At 44.2% G+C, this 25,273-nt stretch overlaps 1 protein-coding gene and 1 non-coding gene across 6 annotated transcripts in view; one reads left to right on the top strand and one right to left on the bottom strand.

Moving 5' to 3' along the window:
• KIF1B (kinesin family member 1B) overlaps positions 1-13,973 on the top strand; it is a 135,564-nt gene extending 121,591 nt beyond the window's left edge. For all 5 annotated transcript variants that reach the window (XM_074377450.1, XM_074377453.1, XM_074377452.1 and 2 more), the window contains 11 exons: positions 690-804; positions 1,562-1,695; positions 2,500-2,561; positions 3,723-3,868; positions 4,039-4,278; positions 5,368-5,439; positions 6,458-6,579; positions 8,049-8,198; positions 8,523-8,715; positions 8,921-9,039; positions 9,593-13,973. In XM_074377450.1, coding sequence (XP_074233551.1) covers positions 690-804; positions 1,562-1,695; positions 2,500-2,561; positions 3,723-3,868; positions 4,039-4,278; positions 5,368-5,439; positions 6,458-6,579; positions 8,049-8,198; positions 8,523-8,715; positions 8,921-9,039; positions 9,593-9,635 — 1,396 coding nt within the window. In that variant the 3' untranslated portion in view covers positions 9,636-13,973. The remainder of the gene's footprint in view (positions 1-689; positions 805-1,561; positions 1,696-2,499; positions 2,562-3,722; positions 3,869-4,038; positions 4,279-5,367; positions 5,440-6,457; positions 6,580-8,048; positions 8,199-8,522; positions 8,716-8,920; positions 9,040-9,592) is intronic.
• A 9,159-nt stretch (positions 13,974-23,132) lies between these two features.
• Positions 23,133-23,279, bottom strand: LOC123617605 (small Cajal body-specific RNA 16). The gene has a single exon (XR_006725777.1).
• Between the last annotated feature and the right edge of the window lie 1,994 nt (positions 23,280-25,273).

Below are 25,273 nucleotides of genomic sequence, written 5' to 3'. Positions count from 1 at the left end.
ACTTAAAAAACCAGTTTATGGGTATCTATCAAATAATCAAGCCTCTAGTTGTTATTTAAATGTAAGGTTTTCATGTGGATTATTTTGAAAACTCATAAATATTAGTTGGCTAGCTGTGGTATTAAAATTCGTTCTCTTTTACTGAGATGTCAACTAAGAATAATGTTTTATTCTTTTATTTAAAACAAGGCTCCCTATACTCCTTCTTTTCTCCCTATACTCTCCCAGGTATGTTTGTGACATTTCAGAGGCTCAGCAGAACAGGATTGAGATACGAAGACTGCAGCTTACAAATGACTGAGTCTTTGCTTCCTGCCCTTACTGCTGACTGACAGAGGAGCTAGCTTAGTCTTTCTTTCTCCTTTTAGTTTTTGTCCAGACTCATTCATCCTTTTCATCTTAATCCTTGTGGTTGAGCTCACTGTGTTTATGTTTATTGGCAGAGGAGAAGCAGGCTAGTAGAAACGAAAACAAGCATAACTGAGTGTTCCTTGATGCTGAGTGAGGGCAAGAGGATGGAGGCCTGCCTCTTCCTCCCAGGAGATGCAGGTTCTGCTGTGTTGTTGGATTTCCATAAACTGGAAGTGCTGGTTGGTGTAGGGCTCTGCAGCATTACTGGCAATGACAGTACCTGGACTAGGGTGACCTCAGCTTCTTTTGGATGACTTCCTCTTGCCTTTTGACCTTAGGACCTTCTATCGTTTTGAGGCTGTGTGGGATAGCTCCCTCCACAACTCCCTCCTCCTGAACCGAGTGACGCCCTATGGGGAGAAGATCTACATGACCTTGTCGGCCTACCTAGAGGTGAGAAGACCCAGGACTTGAGAAATTGTGAACAGCCAGCCCTAAACAGTGGGCAAGTTAGAACAGGAAGTGGGGAGGAAAGGTTTGACAGTTTTGTTCTCCTTTCTCCATCCATATCCTTAAGTTATTTCTCTTATTATGCTTTACTGACTCTTCTGGTTATATTAGATTCTGTTCCTGGTCTCTAGTTAATAAAAAAGTCACATAACTTTTATTACAGTATCAGCTTTAGTATCCTAATCCTTATTCTTCAAAGAATGTATGATTTTAAGAAAACTGTCTCTTTTGTAGTTGTGGACAGAGCCTAGTCATGGTTAACAGCACAAACCGTGGAACTAGCCAATCTGAGTTCCAGTCTCTGTGCTGCCAGTCACTTGTCCTTGGACAAGTGCCTTTCTCTCTCTGTGCTTCAATTTCCTCATCTCTTAAACAGGGGTAATAATAATAGCATTTACCTCAGGAAGTTGTTGAGAGGTCACATAAAAGGATTTCGAACAGTGCTTGGCACATAATAAACAATGAACATTAGCCTTTATTATAGGAAAAACTGAAAATTTGGTGGGGGGGAGATAAATGCATCTGCAAAGGGTACCACGTGATCTTGTGCACAGTATCTCCTGAGTTGCCGCTGAAATAATTGGTAGAGCAAATCCTCCACCCCTCACATCTGGGACCAGCTTTCCAGATATGGTGATGCCCAAACTGGTCGAGATGCTCCATCTGCTTTTAATCGGAGCCCATTCCTGTCTGTTTTCAGCTGGATCATTGCATCCAGCCAGCTGTCATCACCAAGGACGTGTGCATGGTCTTCTATTCCCGGGACGCCAAGATCTCACCGCCACGCTCCCTGCGCAGCCTCTTCGGCAGCGGCTATTCAAAGTCACCAGACTCGTGAGTTTTTGAGACAAGTTTAGCTTTCGATTGGTTTGCCCCATATGGAATCAGCAGTCTTCTGGGTATCTCTGGCTGCCGTTACAGATTCACAACCTGTAACATTTTGGTAACTGATACCCGGATTGCAGTGACTTGAATGTTGGCATTTAATAAACTGTTGATAAATAGATGAGTTAGTGAAGGAAGGAAGGAATGTTCCATTGTGAACACGTCTCAAACAATTCTGCAGGGACTAAATGTTCTTTTAAATGTCATTTTTATTTCTAACAGACTACCAGTTAGGATTTTCTTCAAGATTTATTCATACTTAGGATATATAAAAATGCATCAAGAATAATACAGTGAATACCTGTGTATCACCACCCAGCTTAAAAACTGAGTATTACTAGTGCAATAGAAGGTTCAGTTACCCCTTCCTAATCACACCCCCTAGAAGTGGTTTATCATTTCATTCTGGTCAGGCTTGTTCCCCCTCATCTCTTCTTTCTTGGGGTAAGAAAAAGTAAATTTTAATTTTTGCATTTGTAATATAACTTTTCTAGTTTATCATTCAGTTTTATTTATCCATTGTAATGAGAATGTTCAAAAGATTGCAATGAAAACAGACTCTTCTTAGAAAAAATATACTGATGTTCAGAACAGGAAAAGAACAGTGATTGATAAGAAGCATCTGTAATTATATTTGAGGGCAGGTTGCAGGCCCAGCAGAGAACATAATGTTTTAAGTAACGAGAACTGAGATTTTTCTGTTTTTGTGCTGTGTGAAATTAAGCAGTTGTTTATTTGTTTTCATTTAAATAGTAATCGAGTCACTGGAATTTATGAACTCAGCTTATGCAAAATGGCAGACACAGGCAGTCCAGGTAAGTTCGCGGACTGGGGAGGTGACTGCTGTCTTTGCGTATGATTGGAGTATATTATGTCAGAAATCTACCCCACCATGCAGGATGTATATACATTTTTTGGAAACCAGATATATTTCACAAGCCACTTTGGTGGTGGTGGTGGGAATTACCTTTTTCTGAGTTGCAACACTGTTTGGTTTATGACATGCAACACAGTTATAAAAATTGTATGGAACAAAATGTTAATGGGCTGTGGAATTCTGTAAAAGATTTCAAGTGCATTAGAATGAATTTGGCTTGGGAAACTTCAGAACCATTTCTGTTCCCACCTCAGCCCCGAAGATAACTTGACAGTATAACTTTATAGGTGTTGTCAAACTAAAATCCAACTTCCTGTCCTCTAGAAAGATATATTATTAAGTTGAACTTGTTCTGGTCCTTTTTAATGTCTCTTTGGACTGCTGTTGTTCCTCTAGCTTGGTGGCCTTAAGCAGTATTCTACATTTTTATGGACAAAACTCAGTGTTAAAGAACATTTAATGTAAGTTTGAATCATTTTGGAGAACATATGTGGAAAAGAGTTCAGGGCCCACCAGTAAGACTGAGATAAAAGACTTTGAGTATGAACCCAAGTCCCAGTAGCAGCTAATTATTGTGTCTCGATAGTTCCTTCAGGAATTTTAAAATTAACATAAAATTCATGTCTTTTATATGTGAAGCCAGTATAACATTTTTAAAAATTAATGGGAAATAATGGAGGCTAAAGCAGTCTGTCATCCACCACAACGGACTGTAGGCAGTACCTTAACTGAGCTACTGACATGAGGGGTGTGTGGGGAGACTTGCCCCACTCTTTTTGTATGGGTGTATTTTTATATATTTGGAACCATAGTATACAGACTATTTAATCTCTCTCTGTTTTCACTTAACATAATAACTAACATTTTCTTAAGTTGCACTATCAGCTTCATAACTATCAAAGATTATAAAATTCAGTTTTAAAAGAAGTTCAGAGAGTTGCTTTGGGGGAAATGGTATCAATTTTTATTAATAATCAAAATCCCGTGCTGAGACCAAACTGTCTCAGTTTGCCATCTATATGAATTATCAATTCTTTTGGAGCTAAAATTGGAGTCAGGTTTTTCTCGGGGAAAAAAGCATTATTTCCTCTTGTCTCAGGCATGCAGAGGAGGAGAAGAAAGATCCTGGACACCTCGGTGGCATACGTGCGAGGGGAAGAGAACTTGGCGGGCTGGCGGCCCCGCGGAGACAGCCTCATCCTCGAGCACCAGTGGGAGTTGGAGAAGCTGGAGCTCCTGCACGAGGTACCCCAGGGCAGGAGGTGCTCTGGTGAACTTCGGGCACGATTCCCACATTCACCTTCTCTGTGTGATCCTGGCTTTTGAGTTTTCTGTCACGTTGGAGGTATAATGTTTGGCTTATTAAGATCTTGATGAGCTTGTGTTTGCTGAGGCAGTAGTGTTGATCTTTTTAGGTGGAGAAAACCCGCCACTTCCTTCTGCTCCGTGAGAGACTTGGTGACAGCATCCCCAAATCCCTGAGCGACTCGTTGTCCCCCAGTCTCAGCAGTGGGACCCTCAGCACTTCCACCAGCATCTCCTCTCAGATCTCAACCACCACCTTTGAAAGTGCCATCACACCCAGTGAGAGCAGTGGCTACGATTCAGCGGACATTGAAAGCCTGGTGGATCGAGAGAAAGAGCTGGCCACCAAGGTGTGACTCCCTTCCTCTTTGCTGAGCATTTTCCCCCATGAATCTCAGTGAGCTAGTCTTTCCTTTTTTCATTTACATCTTTATCTTTCTTTGAGGGCCTCTGTTTCAAAGCCTGGGCTAACACTGTGAAAATAGAAATAAGTAAGACTCGATTTCTACACCTAATAAATTTACAGGCGGTAGGTGACAAGCTGATAATAGAGGTGTGGTCTAGAATGCTGTGGGAGTCCGAGGAGAGGCCTCCACAGGAGAGCACTCATGACCTGAACTTGGAGGGTTGTGCAGGAGAGAGCCAGCCATGTCCAGCATGATCAGCGTTGGGGAATTCATGCAGGAGAGGGACAGAGATGGGCCAGAGCCAGATCATGAGGAGTCTGTGTACTGGACTGAAGTGTTCAGTCCTGGGAGTGATGCGGAAGTATCTCAAATAGGTATTTGTGTTTTAGGGAGATTTTTCCGACAGCAGTAAAGAGGGTGGATTTGTGGTGAAGCGATAGACTGGAGGCAGGAAGAGTTCTTTATTTCAGTAACCCCGACGAGAGACGGTAGTTCTTTAACTGTGGCAGGATGTGGGATGGAGAGGAATCGTGGAAGAGATGTTTGGAAGGTGGAACTGGCACCTTCATGCCCAGATATGGCAGGAGAGGGCCAGGCAGCTGCTGAAGGTGACTTCTGGGCATGTGGCGTCTGGGCAGCTGGCTGACAGTGGAGTACAGAAACGAGGGATTTTGGGTTTGTTGTTTTAATAATCAAATGCCTTCTGGTTGATTCAGGAACTTATGTCCACCCAAAAATCTTCCTGTCTTTTAGTGCCAGGGTAAATGGAGGATGAAAAGGAAGTTATTGCATTCTGAAGCACTTCTAAACTGTGGTCGCAATAATTCACTTTTGTAGCCTCAAGAATGGCTTTTTATCCACTTATTTTGTCGTCTTTATTAGGCATGTACCAGGCTTCCCTTGCTATATGCTTGGATGATTTGAACAGCATCTGAACTTCACTCTGGGTCTTAGCATGTTATTTTCCCACCCTGCTTTAATCCAGGGCTGTGTTTAACCATTAACTCTTACACTTCCCTTTTTCTTCCCTAGTGCCTGCAACTTCTCACCCACACTTTCAACCGAGAATTCAGCCAGGTGCACGGCAGCATCAGTGACTGTAAGGTGAGCAGCTCACGTTTCCTGTCCTCAGGTTATGCTGCTTTCTGGGGGCTTCAGACAGGCATAGCATTGTATTTGAGGTTGTAGGACGTATCTGATCTTGCATTTGTTTAATTTGCAAACTCTGTTTGCAGAACTCTGACTTCTGAAGATAAAAGTATTCTTGTGTGTCTCTTAGAGTGATTATCAGATGGGAAACATTTGGCTTTTCTCTGAATCCCTTGGAGAAGAATATTCTGTAGGGAGGGATATATTGTTTTACATGACAGGGCACAAGAAGTGCTGAGATTCTTAGTGGCATAGAATTTTGTTGCCTTTGATTAAGAGTGAGGTGAGCACTTTAAAGAACTTCTGTATCATGCTTTCTGTTCTAATCGTCTTCACCTTTCTTGCTATCCCCTAGACACTCCAAGTTCATTTCCGGGTTGTGAGCACTGGCTGTTCTTTTGCTTGGAATGATCTTCTTCCAGATACTCCCGTGATTGACTTCCTTATCTATTTCATTTTTCGGCTCAAATGTTGCCTCTCTGGGGCAAACTTCCTTAACCACCATACTGTCAAGCCAGCAGCTCTCTCAGACTTTTTAATCTCTTTCCTGCTTTATTTTTTGCTGAAACACTGATCCCTGCCTGACACTCCTTAAAGTGTGGATTGGTTTATTGTCTGCCTTCTCCACTTAGGATGTAAGCTCTGGGAGGCCAGGGCCTCTGCTGTGTTCTTAGAACAGTGCCTGTTGTTATAAGTGCTTGGCACGTGTAGATAGGGTCATTTAATTAATGCAAGAGGCAGTAGCAATGTAAAATATAAATATATTGTATAAATGTAAAGCTAGCCTTGCCTCTTTTGTAAACATCTTGATTCCTATTGTGACACTCAAGCCATCAAATGTTTGTAAGACTTTTTCTTGAATGACCTGAAACAGAAGATTTGTGGAAGGGAGTCACTGGCTGTCAAAACTTGTTCCCTGCAGAGACAGTTTTGTTCATCTGAATCTCCCTTGCCGTGTCCTGTTTTCTTGCAGTTGTCTGACATCTCTCCGATTGGACGGGATCCCTCTGTGTCCAGTTTTAGCAGTGCTACCCTCACTCCCTCCTCCACCTGCCCCTCTCTGGTAGACGCTAGGAGCAACTCTTTGGATCAGAAGTAAGTACCCAGGTTTCACTGAGAGAAGAAGCTAATCTTTTATAAACCAAGGAAAATGCCAACCTTCCTGTAGCTCAGTGGTTCTCAGCTGAGGGCAGCACGGTCCCCCCGGCAGTGTTTGGAGATACGTGGGAGCCTTTTCTGGATATCACAGTGACTGGAAGATGCTGCTGACGTCTTTTAACATCACACTTTACTTTCTGCATCACATCATAGACTCCTCTTCTTAATCCCTTCCTGCTTGGTTTACTCATCCATTCACAACCCTGATGTCTCCCCAGTTGCATCAGGCACAGGAAGCCCCATTCTGGGAAAAATATTTTGGAATTATTTTGGAAAAAATATTTTAATGACTCAACAAAATACACAAGTAAGAATAATAGAGGCAAAGTCTAGATTCCATTGTAACCACTGCTTTGCACTGCACCACCAACCTCCCTTGCCTGTGTCCATTCACTCTGCTCACCTGTCAGAACCCATCTGGCTATCACCCAGCGGTCTGTCTTCCTCTACCAACACTGACACAGTGGGCCAGAGAAAAGAGCACAAACAGGTAATTTAATTAGATTTGGGATGCCATCAACTCTAAGACATTGTTTTATGTGCCACTAAGAAAGAAAAAGTAGTGCCAACTAAAATGTGACATGCCATCAATTAGAAGATGCATTCCCAACTCAAGAAACAGTGAAGTATGAGAAAAATGGCTTTTGAGAATTAATGAAGTACATTTAAGAGTCTCATGCTCTACCAACTGAGCTAGCCGGGCGACTGAAGTACATTTAATTCGACTAAGCTGCTCTACAAAGATAACAGTACAGAGCGTAGGGATCCCTCCTCACACAGCAGTTCGGGCTGGTCCAGGTTGGTGCTGCAGCTGTGCTCACGCGGTCATTTAGGAACCCAGGTTCCTCGCATTGCTGGCCTGCTCTGCCCACTCCTCAGGCGGTGGTCCTCACTCACACTTCAGAGGCATGAGCATCACCTGGGAGGCTTATTAATAGATCCTGTATGGCTGAACCCCATCCTGAGTTTCTGATTCTGTGGGTCTGGGTTGGAGCCTGAGAATTAGAATTTCTAACAAATTTTCAGGTGAAGTTGTTGCTGCTGCTCAGGGACCACACTTTGAGAACCACTGCCCTGGGTGTGGCCTTGGGACTAAGTAGAAACATGTGAGGGAATGGAGTTCATATTCCAGACACTTCTGTTCATAGGGCTTCAGAATAGGAGGGCAGACTGAGTGACTTGGCAGTCATCAGTGATCAGTTTCCTTTTGTAACTTCCGAGGGATGACACCAGTTGAATTTGGAATTACCTTTCTGACGCCAGCTTTGTCTTCTGAGCCACGCTCTCTGAAACTGATGTTTGCAAGGTGTTCGGGGAGAAGCGCTGTTCCTCCTGGTGAGGTGGTTGTGCACTGACCTTACTGAAGCTTGCACTACCCCTTTCTTCCTCACCTCTCTCTTTTCAAGGACTCCTGAAGCCAATTCCCGAGCCTCTAGTCCCTGCCCAGAATTTGAACAGTTTCAGATTGTCCCAACTGTGGAAACACCCTATTTGGCCCGAGCAGGAAAAAATGAATTTCTCAATCTTGTTCCAGATATTGAAGAAATCAGGCCAGGGTGAGTACCGTATTGACCAGGGATGCCGGCTGTGACAAGGCAGATTAACAAGAGCTTACTTCCGGCTCTTCCGTGTGGGCTCTGTGTTGCCACCTAATGCAGATGGAATCCGGTTTCTGCTCCGGGTGTACCATCGCCACCCCGGCACAGCATGTGGAGGGGGGGGCTTTGGGTCTTTCGCGGCGTTACTTTGGCAGATCGGATTCTAGGCCAAATGGATCATTTGCCTGTTTTGTTCATCCTAGGGTCTTGGCCTTCACCCTCAGCTCATGATTACTTTATCTTTGTGAGCAACTAACCTCTCTTGTGCTGTGCTTTTTTTAGCTCAGTGGTCTCTAAGAAAGGATATCTGCATTTCAAGGAGCCACTCTCCAGCAACTGGGCTAAACATTTTGTCGTGGTCCGTCGCCCTTATGTCTTCATCTATAACAGTGACAAAGACCCAGTGGAGCGTGGCATCATTAACCTGTCCACAGCTCAGGTGGAATACAGCGAGGACCAGCAGGCCATGGTGAAGGTCAGTCCTGCCCCCTGTTGCTTTTCATTGCCATACATGGTCTTCCCTTTTGTGTTCTGGACTCTGCTGTGTGGTGCAGAAACTCTTTTCTATTTGCTGTCTCTGAACCTTTGGTCTAAAGTGCTGTGAGCCTCCTGAAGATGGCAGGTGGTCCCCATTGTTCAGTGCGCGTAGTGACTTTCTCATCTTCCTGTGTTTCCTCCAGACGCTGAACACCTTTGCTGTATGCACAAAGCACCGCGGGGTCCTTTTGCAGGCTCTCAATGACAAAGACATGAGTGACTGGTTATATGCCTTTAACCCGCTCCTTGCTGGCACAATTCGGTAAGAAGTTGTTCCTGTGTTTCCTTCCTCTTCGTGGTTTTTGGTCCCAGGGACAGCACCATACTTAGGAAAGGAAGTCTTGTTCCAAACAAGTTTAAAATAGAGGAGGGACAGGAGTCCAAGTGTGGTTGTAAGGTGGTGATGGGGCCTCAGCTTCTCATAAGGTGTCTCCTGGTGTCCTGAAGGGCCAAGGAGACTCTGGTCAATTTGCACCCAATTTATCTCCTGCTTTGACTTTTTGTTCTTAAGGGGTCTGCTGCTGGTGGGACTGAAGAAAGGGAAGACTGAGAGCCTTCATGGTTTCCCAGTATTCAGCCCTGTGATCCAGCCTCAGATCCTGTTAGGGACTTGTGTCCCCGGGTCCCCAGGGTGAGGAGGACTGCAGGCTGCCCTGTTTGTTCAGGAGCCTGGAGACCTGGGCCCGCAGTGCAGGATGGGAGGGCATTCAAGGAGGGAACCACAGAGGAAGAAGACCTGCAAGGGCGAGACTATATAGACCCAGTTCTCTGATCCTGCCATCTGCCTAATTCTCTAATCCCTTTGTCACCCACAGGTCGAAACTCTCCCGCAGATGCCCGAGCCAAGCCAAGTACTAAGTGACTCTGCCGAGCGCCCTCATCACCTTCGAGAGATAAAGGAAGTGTTACCTCTCATTTCTCTTTGTGATTTTTGACGGTGACTCTTGTGTGTGATCCTGTGGCTTAACTCCTTGTCCCTCTTGTCCAGCACTCTTTCTAGCACTCCTGTTCCCCATCCCCGTTGCTCTGTACTCTTTTCTTTTTCCTGTGCTGAGAATCTCATTAGGAGCATGTGGCCTAACAAAAGGGGAAAACAAACAAAAACCAGAAACCCAGAGGGGATCCAGTGAATCTACAAATTACTTTTTGGTGTGTTTTGGCTTGTTTTGTATGATAGGTCCCTATTGCGACCACTCTGATGTCTGTACTGCTGTCTTTGGAGATCTCTGTCTGTTTTTTAAGACAACATAATATTTATTTCTCTTTTCTATTTGTGACATAATTTTAATTTTTCTTGGGTAGCTTCGAGACTAAAGGAGGAGACATCTGGTCTTTTTAGAACCTAAGAGGAAAAAGAGTTAACCTTTCCCCCTTCTGTCTCTTTTTGCCATTGCTAATCCCTGCATTTTCCATTCAGGGAAAAGGTTGTAGTGAGTTTAGAAATGGGACAGGTTATGTTCTCTGAAACTGGGACTTATTTAGAACATAGCCATGTAATTTTCATTTAGTGGAAGAGAGGACTCTTTAGCAGGTGTGGGACAGTGGCTGCTGTTGACCCTGTAAGAAGGGAAGAGCCGAGGACACTGCCAGTGGATTTCAGAGGACCGTGGACTTGGCAGTGGGCTGTGGAGGTGGGCGGCCAGTGGGACACTTGTCGTTGTCACAGCAGGGCTCCTCTGACTCCACCGGGAGGGAGCCTCTCCTCTCAGTTTCTCAGTCCTGTTCTTGGCATGAGTAGTTATGGCGGTACAGTTGGAATTAGTGCCGTGATGTCATACACAAGGAGGGCGTGTTTCAGTTTCTGGTGATGAATTTGATGGCCTCTGTCATCATCATAATTATGATAATGCCAGGTAGTGACGTTATGATTGTCGTCACTCCGCTAATCAAAGACATGTAGCTCTTACGTTTGAACTTGGAAGTCTCCCTCGAAATCCAGTGGTCATGTTCAATGACCCTTGTCAAATTGAAAATACTCTGAATGATGCTTGTCTCCCTGTATTCATAAATAAGCAGACATGATGGGCATTGCTTCCTGGGTCCCAGGATTATAACCGATGTCCTCCCATCACTAAAAAGAAAAGGACCCCTACCTGGGGGCCGAGAAGAGGGTCCACCTGAGCCCTGGCCCCAGGCCTAGCTGCTTGCATCCTGCTCCTTGGTTGTCTCCGTCTGGAAAAAAGCCAGAGGAGAAGGGTGGCGGCTCACTGCTGACGGTCTCCCCCTCCGGCAGAGCAGGGTCTGCTCCCAGGGCTGTCTTGGAGGACGTCTTCCTCTTTCAGCTGCAAGGAGTTTATGGGAGGGACGTGGGGAAGATGGCCTCCCGTTACTTCCGTTGCTTCGCCAGTTGACTTGGGGTTATTCTGTACTGTGTCCTTCACCTCCCTTGCCCACACCTCTGTCTGCCTGTCCCTCAGGCTTTCAGGAGAGTATCTGCTTGCTCCCACTTGGGTGGGACCTGGGGTCCTCAGCCTCCAGGCTGCTGACTCTCGGGCAGCGAAGGGGAAGGGCCTGTGCACTGTACGGAATGGTGGCTGGGCAGGCTCGTAATCACCCAGCCCCTTGCTTCTGACTTCCTGGCTGGGCTCGCTCCCAGCTTCGTTCATCATAACTGCCTTGCAAAGAGGAGGAAAAGTGAGTCACAAAGAGCTTAACAAAAGAAAGGATAGAAATCAAAGGCTGTGACCTTGCCTAAAAAATGATCAATTATCAATTAAAACTCTATAGTAGATTTTTTTTTTAACTTTCTTCCTCTCCTTAAAACATAGGTCACTAACTATAATGTTATTTGTTTCCTAAGTGGTATATGAGACTTTTAATGTAGTTAGAGGTTTCTTGTCTGATGGACACAATGTGCCCTTCGGGTGTATACTCAAATCCAGGGTCTGTCAGTGCTTAGAGACGGCTTCCTGGGCTGACATTAAATCTAATTTCAGGGACATGAAGATGAGATTTGAAGGTTACTTTCAGAATTAAATCATGGATGCTGCTGCTGTTACAAAGTCTGATCGGAGGATCCATGTCTGTGGCACCAGGAGGTGGGGACAGTGGTGGTGGTGGGAGAGTAAAACCTGTGATACGCTGAGATGACTTCTGTTTTTCCTTCTAACTCAAACAAAACTGGCTTGGAAAGTCTTTGCTTTGGAGAAGGTGTCAGATACTAGCACAGGCCCAGCTGGACTGTTTGTAACATCCCCAGGTGAGAAGGCCTTGTGAGGAAGCAGGGGTCCCGGCAGGTGGGCTTCCCACCACCTCGGGGCCTCAGCTGTGGCTGCAGGTACAGACAGCCTCTGTAGGTACCGCTTTCTCTGGGGGCCCATTTTCAGATTGGAGCTGGAACAGTTTCAGGATTGATGTTCCCTTTGTAGACAGGGCTGTCTCCACTTTGAAGCTCTGAGAATCTATGTTAGGAACTATTTATGAGGCTTTAGCTGAATCCATAATGGCAGGAAAGTTGAAAGAACTTGAACCTTTAAGGAAACCACCTTTTGAGGTTTGTTTTGTTTTGTTTTAACCTAAAGCACTCATTTAAACAAGCCATAAAGGGCAAGAAAGAACACTCTTACGCCAATTAAGGAGAAATGAGTGCCACATAAAGGTAACAGTCCCCTCCCCTCCTCCCCCATCATTCTGTCTCCTGCCAAAGCAAAACGTGGCCTCACAGCTGCCACCAAACCAGTGCTGACACCTTCCTTGTCGCTGCGCCGCCCTGGGGGTCAGTCAGCTCTCAGGCCAGGCTGTGCAGGGCCAGCCAGCTCGTGCACAAGCCAGGCGCACGGCCAAGGCTGCTGCTGGCGGCCGGGTGGACGCCTGAATCCCGATGTGTATTTATAACATGGCGAAGGCGAGGGAACTATTTTTCCCAACTGAAAAACCACTGCTTTTTTTCCCCTTCAGCTACATAGAACTCACATGACTACTCATATTTTTGATGGGATTTTTCAGCTCTTTTACACTGGAGGAATAAATTGAATCATTGTGAAAGGTCTTTTGGTATCTAAAAATAAAATGACTTCTCCTGGCACATATATCAAAGCAAAGACTTTGTTGCCTGCTGCTTGCTATCTGATTTACAGGGATATTTAATTTTGTAGGTATTTGTATATTTATACCGCTGTAATTAATTGCACATTGAACTGGAAAAGCAAGGATGACCTGGCGTGAGGCACCTATCGGTACTTGGCATCCCCTTGTCTGGGCTCCACTCGGGTTCTCCAGGACAGTATCAGGGCTTGTTCGTTTCTTGTTTGACTTGGTCCTTCATTTTTCCTTTTGGTTCCCTTTTTAAAATGTGATTGTTAACCTGCTCTTTAAAAAGAAGAGACTAATTTTGCTGCTGCTCTCAGAAGGTTTGCTGAATGTATTTGAAGTAGGGCTCTAACTCGTGTGCATTGCAGCTGTCCACCGGCCAGTGAGGATCCACCCAGGTGTGCGGCCAGACCCTGACTGTGCGTAGCAGGAATGTATGATCTGTGCTTCCTTAGTAAACGGAAATATCAGCTGAGAGATTATCTGCTGCTGTTGTTCAAAAGGCCATTTATGAAACTGGTATTTGAGCCCCATAAAATCTTAGGAAAGCCTCTAACCATTCAAAGGAAGAAATTAGAGTTGATACAAATTTCATGTTAAAAACTCACAGCCACACGGCTTGTGCTCAGATGGAAAGTCCGAGCTGAGGTTGGTCTCTTGCCAAACCCTGGCTGTCACGTGTCGTTTTCATGTCTTCGAGTTAATTTTTTTCATGCTGCTTATTCTGGCACCAGTTCACCTGAGGAATCCATCAGCCTTCTCACAAACTGTCTTAGACTCTGTGGCTCTAAAGAAATTGTCTGTTGAGATTTCAGGTCTCTTGTCACCATCCTCGTGCACTACAGCAAAACCCGTGAAGCATAAGTGGCCTTTTTGAACCAAGACTTTGCAAACTGATCTCTCCCCAGTGAAGGAGTTGAGCACATTAGCAACAATGTACATTATTAATTTCAGATTTTCATTTTCATGTTTTATTATGTAAATATTATCTGATGTTTGGAGCTTGAGTATACAGAATGTAAATATAGTTCTTGTATTTGTACTAATTCTGGTTCTTTGCTGTATAGCTTAGGTGTGCAATGCAGACATCATCTAACTGTGTATGGTAACCTGCATCACGGAACTGTTAGTGAACGAGGTAAAAACAATAAAGGTACAACCAGTGCATCAGAAGGCTCTTGATGTGCGTTTATTCTTGCACCCTCTGAAAGGCGTTTGCACAGAGATTTTTCCTGACTTGCAGAGATACTGCTTTTCTGAGACAAATGTCACGATGCTGTGACCTACATGTTCCCTTCTGATAAGTCAGAACAGCAGCTATTGCATGACTAATGTGGTGCTGTTTCTTTGAAAGTGCTTTCCTCCCGAGTATGGAAGTGGCTGTTTTAGGTGGAAGGTTTGTGGAAGATCTGTGTTTTTTTTCTCCTGAAGCCTCTCTTTATATGCCTACCAATGATTCTGTAGTGGTGGCGGTGGCGTTTGGTGGCGGGTGGGGTGTGGGGAGGGTAATAGAGGGGTTGAAATTTTCCCTGTGTCAGTTTAACAGACACAGAGCAGAGCATGACCAGCGCAGAGCATATGAGCAGGGACCACTGTCCTGGTGTTTGAGGAGAAATGTAAGCAGGGAGGGAGAAGTAACATTCATGCAGAAAGCAGTGATTCGTGTCCACGTGCCCGCGTGTCTGTGGGGTGTGTGTCCACATGCCTGCGAGTCCTTGGGGTGTGTCTGGATGCTGGTGTTTCAGCAGTGAACAGAATGAGCCAGCACCCGCGGCCCTCCGACCAGTGAGGGAAGACGCTTGTTACACAAATATGTAATGTTACAGAGCAAAATAAAGCTGAATAAAAGATGAGAACGGACGGGAAGGAGGCATCTCCATAGATCATGCGGTCAGGGAAGGCCTCTTGTGGAAGGTGACATTTGAGTGGACAGCTGAATGAAAGAACGGGTCAGCCACGCAGAACCCTGGGCAAAGAGGTCTGGAAGCAGAGACAGTGAGTACTCAAGGCCGCAGCGTAGGTCCCAGATCAGCAAGGAGGCCGGTGTGGAGAAAGAATGTGGCCAGGGACCAGGTGGTGGTTCGGGCTTAGGTAACTGATTCCGTTAGAGTGAAATTGGAGCCAAGGGGAGACTTTGAGGAAATAAATCACATGATCTTATTTGTGTTTTTAAAAGACCATTCTGATTGTTGGTTGGAAAACAGCCTGCCTAGTGTGTGGAGATGGGGGACCAGTGGAGGGAGAGAGACAGAACAGGAAATGCTGCCCAGGGTCCCACGGGAGGGGATGGAGGCTCGGACTGAGGCGGGAGCAGTAGATCGGGGGAGAAACCGCCAGATTCAGGACGCGGTTTACTGTCAGCACTAACAGTGTGCTGCTGGGCTGCGTGCAGAGTCGGAGAGAAAGGAGAAAGGGAAGTCCCGGCAGGTGCCTGAGCACAGAGCAGGCGCTGGATTTCCTAAAATGAAGAAGGCTGGGAGGAGGGCTCTTCCTGAATGAAGAATGTGTTTTGGGTCACGTTCACTCTGAGATACCCACCCGCACGTGTAGCCGATGGGGCAGTTGGATGTCCTAGTTGGACTCGGGAAGAGGCTGGGGACACATTTGGGAGTTGTCACAGAAGGTGATGATAAAGGCAAGAGGTGAATCTGGGGAGGGAGTGGCTGGTGGGAACCCAGACTTGTGCGGTGCAGGGCGGTCCTGGGGACAGGACGACCAGCAAAGACTGACGAAGTGGCCAGTGGAGAGAGAGTGGTGTTTGGCAACTGAGTTAAGGAAGTGTTTGAAGATGGAGGAAGTGATAACTGTCCAGTGCAGCTGACCAGTTAAAATAAGAACTGAGCAGTGACCACAGGCTTTGGCAACAGGGAGGTCAGGGAAGTTTGAAGGAGCCGGTGAATACCATCGGTTTTTCCCAGTTTCAGAGCCAACTGAGAAACAAAAGAATAAGGCAGATGGGAGGTCAAAATATCACCCTTTTCACTGTTAACTGTGGGTAAATGGGTTTCCTAAAACTGAACCTTGGAATCAGATGGCCGGGAGCAGTGCGGCTTGGACTTCAGTGTACACCAGACTCACCTGGGGTCATACCAAGTGCGGCTTCTGGCTGAGTAGGCCTAGGGCGGGGCCTCAGGTCCTGCATAATAAAGCTTCTGCATGATGTCAGTGCAGCTGTCGTGGGGCCAGCTCTCAGGAGCTGACGTACAGAGAGAGCTGAGATGTCCCCGATGGCAGCGAGGCCCTCAGCGGGCCGGGCTGGCCGTGCCTGGGGGCTTCTTCCAAACTCAGCCGGTTACATGCTCTCCTGGTGCTGTGTGAGGGGTGGGCGGTGGCAGGCGTGATCCCGGGATGGAGCTCACGTCATGTGCAGGAGGCACCAGGAGCGCATCTTCTCTAGCGGGTCATCGGTGAGGAGTGCTTATCGTGAGTGGGGCCAAGGAAAGCCTAACCAGAGCAGGTGCTGGAGACAGCAGAGGGGGAGGCTGTTGAAAGGGTGAGTAATAGAGTGCAGGGGAGAAGGGGAGGGGACGTGGGGTTAAGGAGAGGTTTTTATTTTAAAGGAAGGAGATAGTCCAGCTTATGTGTCTGCTGACGGGGACGAGTGACCTCAAAGGGAGAACCTGATGATGGGGCGAGACCAGAACGGAGACTTGGCCGGAGTGATTCCCTCCAGGTGGCTGGTGGGCTTGGAGGTAAGTCCCGGGTCCTAGGGGAGCAGCGCCATTCATCTGCAGTACTAGGAGCCGACGTGTATGTGCGCGCAGCTCCCAGACAGCTAAGTGACAGAGCGGGCATGGGATGGGGCCTCCTGGTCACTGTGTTCTCTCTGGGACTCGTCGGTCAACTCTAGTCCACGTCTTCCTGAACTCTGCTGGACGTTTCAATGAAACTGTTTTTATAAAGTGGATTGTCCCCTACACCTTGGCCTCATCCAGGGTCACATAGGCGCCATGCTCTCACAAGGCTGACAGTACAGAGTGTCAGGAGGTCCCGTGGAGCTGTACATGTTTATTTAATGCATTACTTTTACATCTGACTTTTCTTGTTACTCCACTTTTGGTCAGGTGGAGATTTTTATATTCTCCCTTAGAAACGTGTGTTCTCTGCACTGTCCTAAATTTTTATCTTTTGTGCACACATCATATGCTTACACTTGAGAACGTAAGGTCTCTGGGTTTTTTCAAAATTGCTTTCTTTCTGCCTAGCCTGCCAACAAGCCATTTGACTTCAGTTGCAAGAATTATACAGCAAGTGAGTGGCAGAGCTGGGATTTTCAAATCTGCCCCAGCTAGTACGTTACTTCCACGCTCCCTATGTAAGTCAGACAAAGGATTCAGCCTTGGAAGGTTTGCACAGAAGGGCTGTTTTTGTAGAATTCCTGCCCAAGCTTTGATTTGGGATTTGGGGAATTAGGGCAAGGCAAAAAGTTATAATAAAGGTGAACAGTAATGTGAGTTGACTTAAGCTTTGTAAGCCAAACATTGGAGGATTTTCTAAAAACTAAAGGTCAGCATGAAGCCTCAGTCCCAGTGAGCCCTGACTCTACCCCATTCATCTCTGGGGAGACTTGCCTTTGTCCCAGCCCTGCTTTCCTGAGCCAGTTAGCTGTAGTTTTCCAACCATGCTGGGGAGCAGTATTTCTTGCAGGCTGTTACCGCCTTAACAAAGAAATGAGAAGGCTGTGTAGCATGTACTGTTAGTAATGGTTTGATTAGGTATTTAAACATGTTTGCCTCAGATGATTCTGTTCAGTGGAAACTTGGGTGTGTCCAGATGTTTAGTCACATTGACTCAGCATGATTTCTCCCTTGCCAAATCTCAGACTAGAGCAATCAATTTTCCTGCAGCAAAATCTGGTGGGAGGCTTTCCTTGTAACTGAGCCTCACAGAAGAAGGAAATAATTGTAAAAAAAAAAAAAAAAAAAAAAGTTATGAGAGGCACCAAGGCCCTCTCAGAGAAAGCCACTGTGTAAAATTCTACCTGTAAAATTTCTGCAAGTGCTGTTGATTCCCTGGAACTAGTCATTGAAAGCTAATTTCAATATTGCTTTCTATTTAAAGTCAACTCAACATCTCTAACACTCAGATAAACCCAACTGCTATGTGAAAGTCTGTCTCTGCGAGTTTGCATGATTATGGCCTGCTCATCTGATTAAGCAAGGGCACTGGGCCCGGCCCCAGCGGATCTGGGTTAAAGTTCAGTTCTGCCACGAACTAGCTGAGAAAGTCAGCTTCCCTGAGCTGAGTTTCTTGGTCAAATTAGATAGTATTAATAATGGTATCTTAAAATTGTATAGCATCTGAAGTTTACAAAGAGCTTTCATAGACATAGCTCATTTTGATGTGAGGAGGGAGGCAGGACAGACAGGAGGCGGCATCCCTGCAGTCACGGAGCCTGCAGACTGTTGTTAGCCCCAGAGAATGGATGGCAGGAGTTTGGGGAGGTTTCCATGTTTGTTCTTTTTGAAGTTGCTCCTGCATTTTCTGATTCTGGGTCTCTCTCATTTGCTACAAGGCTGAGGTGCCAAATCCAATCTGGGAAAGAGGATGAAGATCTCCGGAATGATAAATACATAACTAAATATATACTTTATATTAAGTATATATGAGTATATAGCTGAAATGATACTTTGTATTACTTCTCCTAATTTTTAAAAAAAAAATCTAAGATTGTTTGAACCAGTAATCATAACATGTATTATTGGGCTTCAAATATATATTGATAAAATATACATGACAGTAATAGCAAAAAGGAAGAGCAAGAAGATGGAGCTATATTGTAGTAAAGTTTCTGTATTTACCAGAAGTTTTCAATATGAAGCTGAAGTACATTGTAATAAATTAAAGATGTATATTGTAATCCCTCAACAACCACTAAGAAAATAACTCAAGATACAGTTCAAAAATCAAACTGAGAGAAAAAGAATCAACCTCAAGATTAAGATAGTACACACACATACACAAATTAACACAAAAGAGCAGTGAAAGGAGAACAGGGGAACAAGGAAGACATGAGACAGAACACATAGCAGAATGGCATCCACGTAGCCGGCCATATGGACAATATACATTACACGTGAAAAGACTAAACATTCCCATTGAAATGCAGAGGTTGTCAAACTGGATGTTAAAAAGGAAAATCCAACTATATGCTTTCCACAAGAGACCTTTTGATTCAAAGACACATAGTTTGAAACTAAAAGGTTTTAAAAACTTTACAATGTAAACAGTAATCACAAGAGAGTCGTAATGGCTATATTAACACCTGGCAAAACTGACCCTAAGACAAGAAATATTATTAGAAACAGAGAATTGTTTCATGATGATAAAGGGTCAGTCCAGCAGGAAGTTATAACCACTATAATTGTGTATGCACCTAGCATCAGACATGAGCAAAAACTTATAGAAGTGAAATGGCAAACAGATAACTGAAAATTCATGATAAAAACGAATGAGGAATAGGAGAGAAATTCCTCAATCTTTTGAAAGGCATCTATGAAAAACCTAAAACTAGCATCATACTTAGTTGTGAAGAACTGAATGCTTTCCCCCCAGGGTGGGGGGCAAGGCAAGTATGTCACCTCTCACTGCTTCAACCAGCACAGTACTTGAGGTTGTAGCCACTGCAATAGGTGAAGAAAATAAAAGGCATTCGGATTGGAAAGGGAGAAGTAAAATTGTGTTTATTCACAGATGACATGATTACAGATGGCAAAGTCTCTGGATAGAAGATCAACCTACAAAAATTAGTTGTGTTTCTCTGTATCACTATTGAACAATCTGAAAATGGAATTAGGGAAATTCCATTCACAGTAACACCAAAGGTTGTATTTGGAATACAGCTAACAAAAGAAGAGCAAAGCCTATCTATACACTCGGTCTGTGAAACATTGCTGAAGCAAAGGAGATCTAGACCAATGGAGATGGCAGTGCTCCCCAAATAGTCTACAGATTCAGTGCACTCCCTGTAAAATCTCAGGTGCCTTTTGTGTGGACATTGACAAACTAACTCTAAAATTTCCATAGAAATGGGAAAGGACCTAGAATAGCCAAAACAATTTTGGAAGAGTATAAAGTTGAAGAACTTAAATTACCTGATTTTAAAGCTTACTATAAAGGAATCAAGAGAGTATGGTATTGTCATAAAATCAGTGGAAAAGAATGGAAAATCCAGAAACAAAAAACATTCACATTTGTGGTTGCTAGAGAGGGTGTGGAGAAAACGGAACCCTCCTACACTGTTGGTGGGAATGTAATTTGGTGCAGCCACTACAGAGGACAGTATGGAGGTTCCCTAAAAAAACTAAAAATAGACTTACCATATGATCCAGCAATCCCACTCCTGGGCATATATCTGGAGGGAACTCTAATTCAAAAAGATACATGTACCCCAATGTTCATAGCAGCAGTATTTACAGTAGCTAAGACTTGGAAGCAACCTAAATGTCCATTGACAGATGACTGGATAAAGAAGATGTGGTATATATACAATGGAATACTACTCAGCCATAAAAAAGAATAAAATAATGCCATTTACAGCAACACGGATGGACCTAGTGATTATCATACTAATTGAAGTTAAGCCAGAAAGAAAAAGACATACCTTATGCTATCACTTATATGTGATAAATGGAACTGGGATTTGCAGATACTAACTACTACATGTGAAATAGATAAAGTCCTACTGTATAGCACAGGGAACTGTATTCAATATCTTGTAGTAACCTATGATAAAAAAAGAATATATATATTAAAAAAATTCACATTTGTGGTCAACTGATTTTTGACAAAGGTGCCAAGGCAATTCAATGGGGTCTGTTCAGCAAATATTGAATAATTGGATATTCATATCCAAAAATATGAACTTGGACCCTTAACTCACAGGTTACACAAAAATTAACTCAAAATGAATCATACTACATGTAAGAGCTAAAACTATAGAACTTCTGGAAGAAAACATTGGAGAAAATCTTTGTGACTTTGGGTTAGGCACAGATTATTTAAAGATATGTCACTAAAAAGTAAATTGGACTTTACCAAAATTTAAAACTTTTATTTTTCAGAAGAAGCTATTGAGAAAATGAAAAGACAAGCCACATAACTGGGAGAAAGCATTTGTAAATCATATAGCTGATAAAGAACTTGTATTTAGAATACATGAAGAACTTTTAAAACTCAGTATTCAAGCAAACTATGCTTTTAAGAAAAGAAAAAGAAAAAACAAACAGGAAAAAAGTAGGCTGCTCTTAGTGAATGGCTTCCAAAGAATAAAATATAGAAAGGGGGGAAAAATGACTTTATAGTGAAGTCACTTGACAAACACTACCTTAGCCAGATGATCAAAGTTAGTATCATTGGTATTGATAACATGTACCTGTAATACGATGTCATGAGAATGGTACTTTACCTCTGTGGTATTCTTCTACAAAATCTATAACCATAAGAAAAAACATCAGACAAATTCAAATTAAGGACATTCTATAAATACCTGACCAGTATTCCTCAAAACCATCAAAGTCATGAAAAAATAAGACTAAGAAACTGTCATAGACCAGAGAAAACTAATGACATAATGTGGTGTCCTGGATAAGAGCAGAACAGAAAAGGGGAAAACTGGTACTTCTAATAAAGTCTGGAGTATAATAGTATTATACCCATGTTGATGTCTTAGTTCTGACAAATACACCCTGGTAATGTTAAGATGTTCACAATAGTAGAAACTAGGTGAGGGCTACAAGGGAACTTCCCGAACTTTCTGTGCAACTCTTCTATAAACATAAATCTATTCTAATGTTTATTTTAAACAAACAAGCTAAAGATTTGAATGGACATTTAACCAATATGTGAATAGCTAATAAGCACTGGAAAATGTGCTCAACATTATTTGCCATTAGGGAAATGCAAATTAAAACCACAGTGAGATGCTACTGCACACCCACTAGGATGGCAGTAATCATAAAGACAGTATCAGGTGTTAGCAAGGATGTGGAGACACTGGAACCCTCATGCACTGCTGGTGGGAAATGGCACAACCAGTTCAGAAATAATTCAGCAGTTCTTAAAAACTCAAACATACACTTAACTGTATCACCTAGCAATTTCACTCCCAAATATCTACCCAAGAGAATGAAAACATATGCCCACACAATGATTTGTGCATGAATTTTCAAAATAGAATTATTTATTCTTTATTGCCCAACCTAGAACAATTTGTGTATCCATCAACAGATAAATGCATTAACAAGTTATGCACAATGAAGTATGAGTCAGCAATAAAAAGGAATGTGCTGCTCACAAATACAGTGATATGGATAAGCCTCAAAAACATTCCACTAAGGGAAAGAAGCCAGACAAAAACTACATACCATTCCATTTACTTCTAGGAATAAACAAAACTGTATAGACATTAAGTAGATCATAGGTCCTGAGGTGGGGGTGGGAGCAGAAATTGACTACAAACTGGCACTATTGGGGTGATGGAAATGGTGATGGTTACACAGCAGTGTAAATTAACTAAAAATATCCAGCTGTATGCTTCTATAATGTATGAATTGGTTGGCATGTAAATTATACTTCCATAATTTTTTTAAACAAAAGGACGGTGCTATGAAGAAGTGATGATCTCATTTTAAAGTAGGATGCCAATATAATTTATCATTCAAGCCAGAACAATTTTAAGAGTGAAAGGGGTTGCTATTAAAACTCTGCAAGAAGACAGCTGTGAACAAGGATTGTCGCAGACCAACTGGCTTGAATGGTATCCCTTTTACAAAACTGTCACTGGATAGCAACAGTTAGTGGCCATCTGCTAGGCGGGAACAAGATAGAGACATGGTCCCTGTCCTGTCGGACTGATGGTGCAGTGAGGGAGATGGGAGAGAAAGCAGGCAGTGACAGTCGCTGTGCTCATGGCACACAACAGGGAGGCATCTAAGTCATCCTGGGAGAGGAGAGGAACCCGTGAGCCAGGACTGCAAGGTGGTAGGAGGCAGCAGGGTCAAGAGCAGGCAAAACACCACCGGAGGCCAGAACCAGAAGGTAGTTCAGTGTCTGGAACAGTGTGCCAGCAGGGAGATCCCAAAGGGAGAGGACAGAGGTGAGCCCTGGTCTCAGCACTGCTGTGTTTTGTGAATAAAAGACCCGAGTGCTTGAATCTGAAAGGAAAATGTATCACCTGGGCTGGAGATGCAGCAGAGAAAAGGCTGTGGCACCACCCTGGCTAAGTCAGTCACATTGTCAGCCCTGCGGACCCAAGCTCAGACTGAGGTGCACGTTCCCAGGCATTGTATCAGGATGCTCTGGAGAGAAACACATTTTTTTTTTTGGTCCTGTTTGCAGTATCATAAATGATCATCAAACTGCTGCTAGAATGTTCCCACCTATTACTGCAAATAAAACCCAGGGAAAAGCTCCCCTGGGAACTTCCTGTAAGTCAGGGTTGGGCTGCCTGGTATGAGGTTGCACCCAGAAAAAAGCATTTTTAATAGGATGTACTGGTGCACCCTAAAGGGGTGTAGAACAGAGGAAATGACTCCAGGCAAAAGGAGAAGTCGCCCGGGATGATGTGTTTGGATCAGGAAAACAGATACTGTGAAATGCTTGGGTGTGTCATTGTCAAGGGGGAATTTTTTCTACAGCAACAGTCCACATAACGGACCATTTTGCTGCCAGCTGAGCTTGGTCCGCAGGAGCCACTCAGGAACTCTGCAAGCAGCTGTGACGGTGTTGTTCTCCCTCTCTCCCCAGAAGTTTACACAAGGAAGCCTGGGACACATTTTTTATTCAGTCCCATTTTCCATGATGGTTTATATCTCTCCCTTCTGAGTCCTTTCATTAAAAAGGTAGAAATTAATATCTCGGTACTAAGTCCTGGACACAAGTCCCTTGGTTTCATTTAACCCTAGAGCTACCCTGTGAGATTTTCTCCTTCCTGTTTTACACACAAGGAAACAGATTCGATAACCTGGGCCAGCTGCACAACTAGAAAGAAGTGGAAGCAGAGCCAGCTGAGGTCAGTGTGACACCCAAACCCACAGCTTTCCCTCTCCAGCAAGCAGCTTCCAACAAGGACATTCCAGATCATTTGAGAAGCCATCTGTCCAACCACAGAGGCTCTCTCCCAACCCCAGGTTTTACTAGAAGTGACCTTGGGGCGCATCCAATCCACCCCAAAGAGGAAGGTCCAGTGTCTGCCACTAAGTGACCAAGCAAGTCTCGGCTCTCTGAGTCCCGGTTTCCTCGAATCTAAAGAGTTTAGCTAGGTCAGTGGTTCTCAAACCTGTTAAGCTCAGAGCCCTCTTATACTCTTAAAAATTATTTAGGACCTGAAGAGCTTTTGTGTGTGTGCATCGTATCTATTAATATTTACCATTAAAAAATTGAAACTGAGAAACTTTTGAATATCAATTTCCCAAAATAAAAGAAAATGCAGTGAGATGAGTGGCACTGTTTCACAGTTTTATAAATCTAATGTCCTGTTTCATATAGCTTAAGACAGCTGGATTCTCATATCTGCCTCTGTATTTAATCTCTTCCATATCATATGTGATGTAGCCCGTGGAAAACTCTACTGTACACTTGTGAGAGGATGATAATGAAGAAAGTAAGAGAATGATGATGAAGAAGGCAAATGACATCTTACTGGTGCCATGGAAATACCTCCATCCCCACTTCCCCCTGAAAGGGTCTCAGGGGCTTCCAGACATCCTGACCACTTTCTGAGACTTGTCTCCGAACTTGGTCCATAGACCACCAGCACTCAGAATCACCTGGGGGTCTTAATAAAATGCACATTTCCTGGCCTACCCGAGACCTGTGGTGTCAGAACTCACGTTTAACAAGTCTCCTTGCACAGTGGAGTCTGGGGACACTGGGCTGGGAGAGTTTCAAGATTCCTGCCAGCCTGGTTCATTCAGAGCTACCAGGTCATCTGTTTTGGTAGAGCTGGGACTAAGGCCCAGGTCTCAGTGCAGAGCATGCTGTGGCTGTCAGCTTGTGCTCTCTGGTTTGCCTGGCTTATCAGGGCCCATCTCCCCATTCACTTCTTTTCCATTCTGGGAGCTGCCGAGGGCAGCCAGGCACCTTGCTTATAGCTTTAAAATAAACCTCAGGCTTGCTTATGACTACATTTCTGCGTCCAGTAGAAGCAAGAAGAAATGAAGGAAGGGACTTATGGGACGGGGACCTCTTGTGCCCTCAGGAGGAATTCTGTGCTAAGCCTGGCACCACCTAGACATCTGTACAGAGAGTCAACCACAGTCCATGAATGCCATACCAGGCGATGGGGGAGTAAAAGAGAAAAGGAAAATTGTACCATCAGGAATGTTAGGCCTGGCTGAGGCAAAACAGGCAAATATGGAAGCAACTCAAAGAAAACAAACTGATATAAAGAATATTTATATTAGGAGAAACCCTAACACAGAAAAAATAATTACAAGATAAAGTAGACTGTGATATCATTTTAAAAT

This window comes from Camelus bactrianus, chromosome 13 (assembly GCF_048773025.1).
Source record: "Camelus bactrianus isolate YW-2024 breed Bactrian camel chromosome 13, ASM4877302v1, whole genome shotgun sequence".
Classification (NCBI taxonomy): Eukaryota; Metazoa; Chordata; class Mammalia; order Artiodactyla; family Camelidae; genus Camelus; species Camelus bactrianus.
This window is presented reverse-complemented; position numbering and strand designations above follow the sequence as displayed.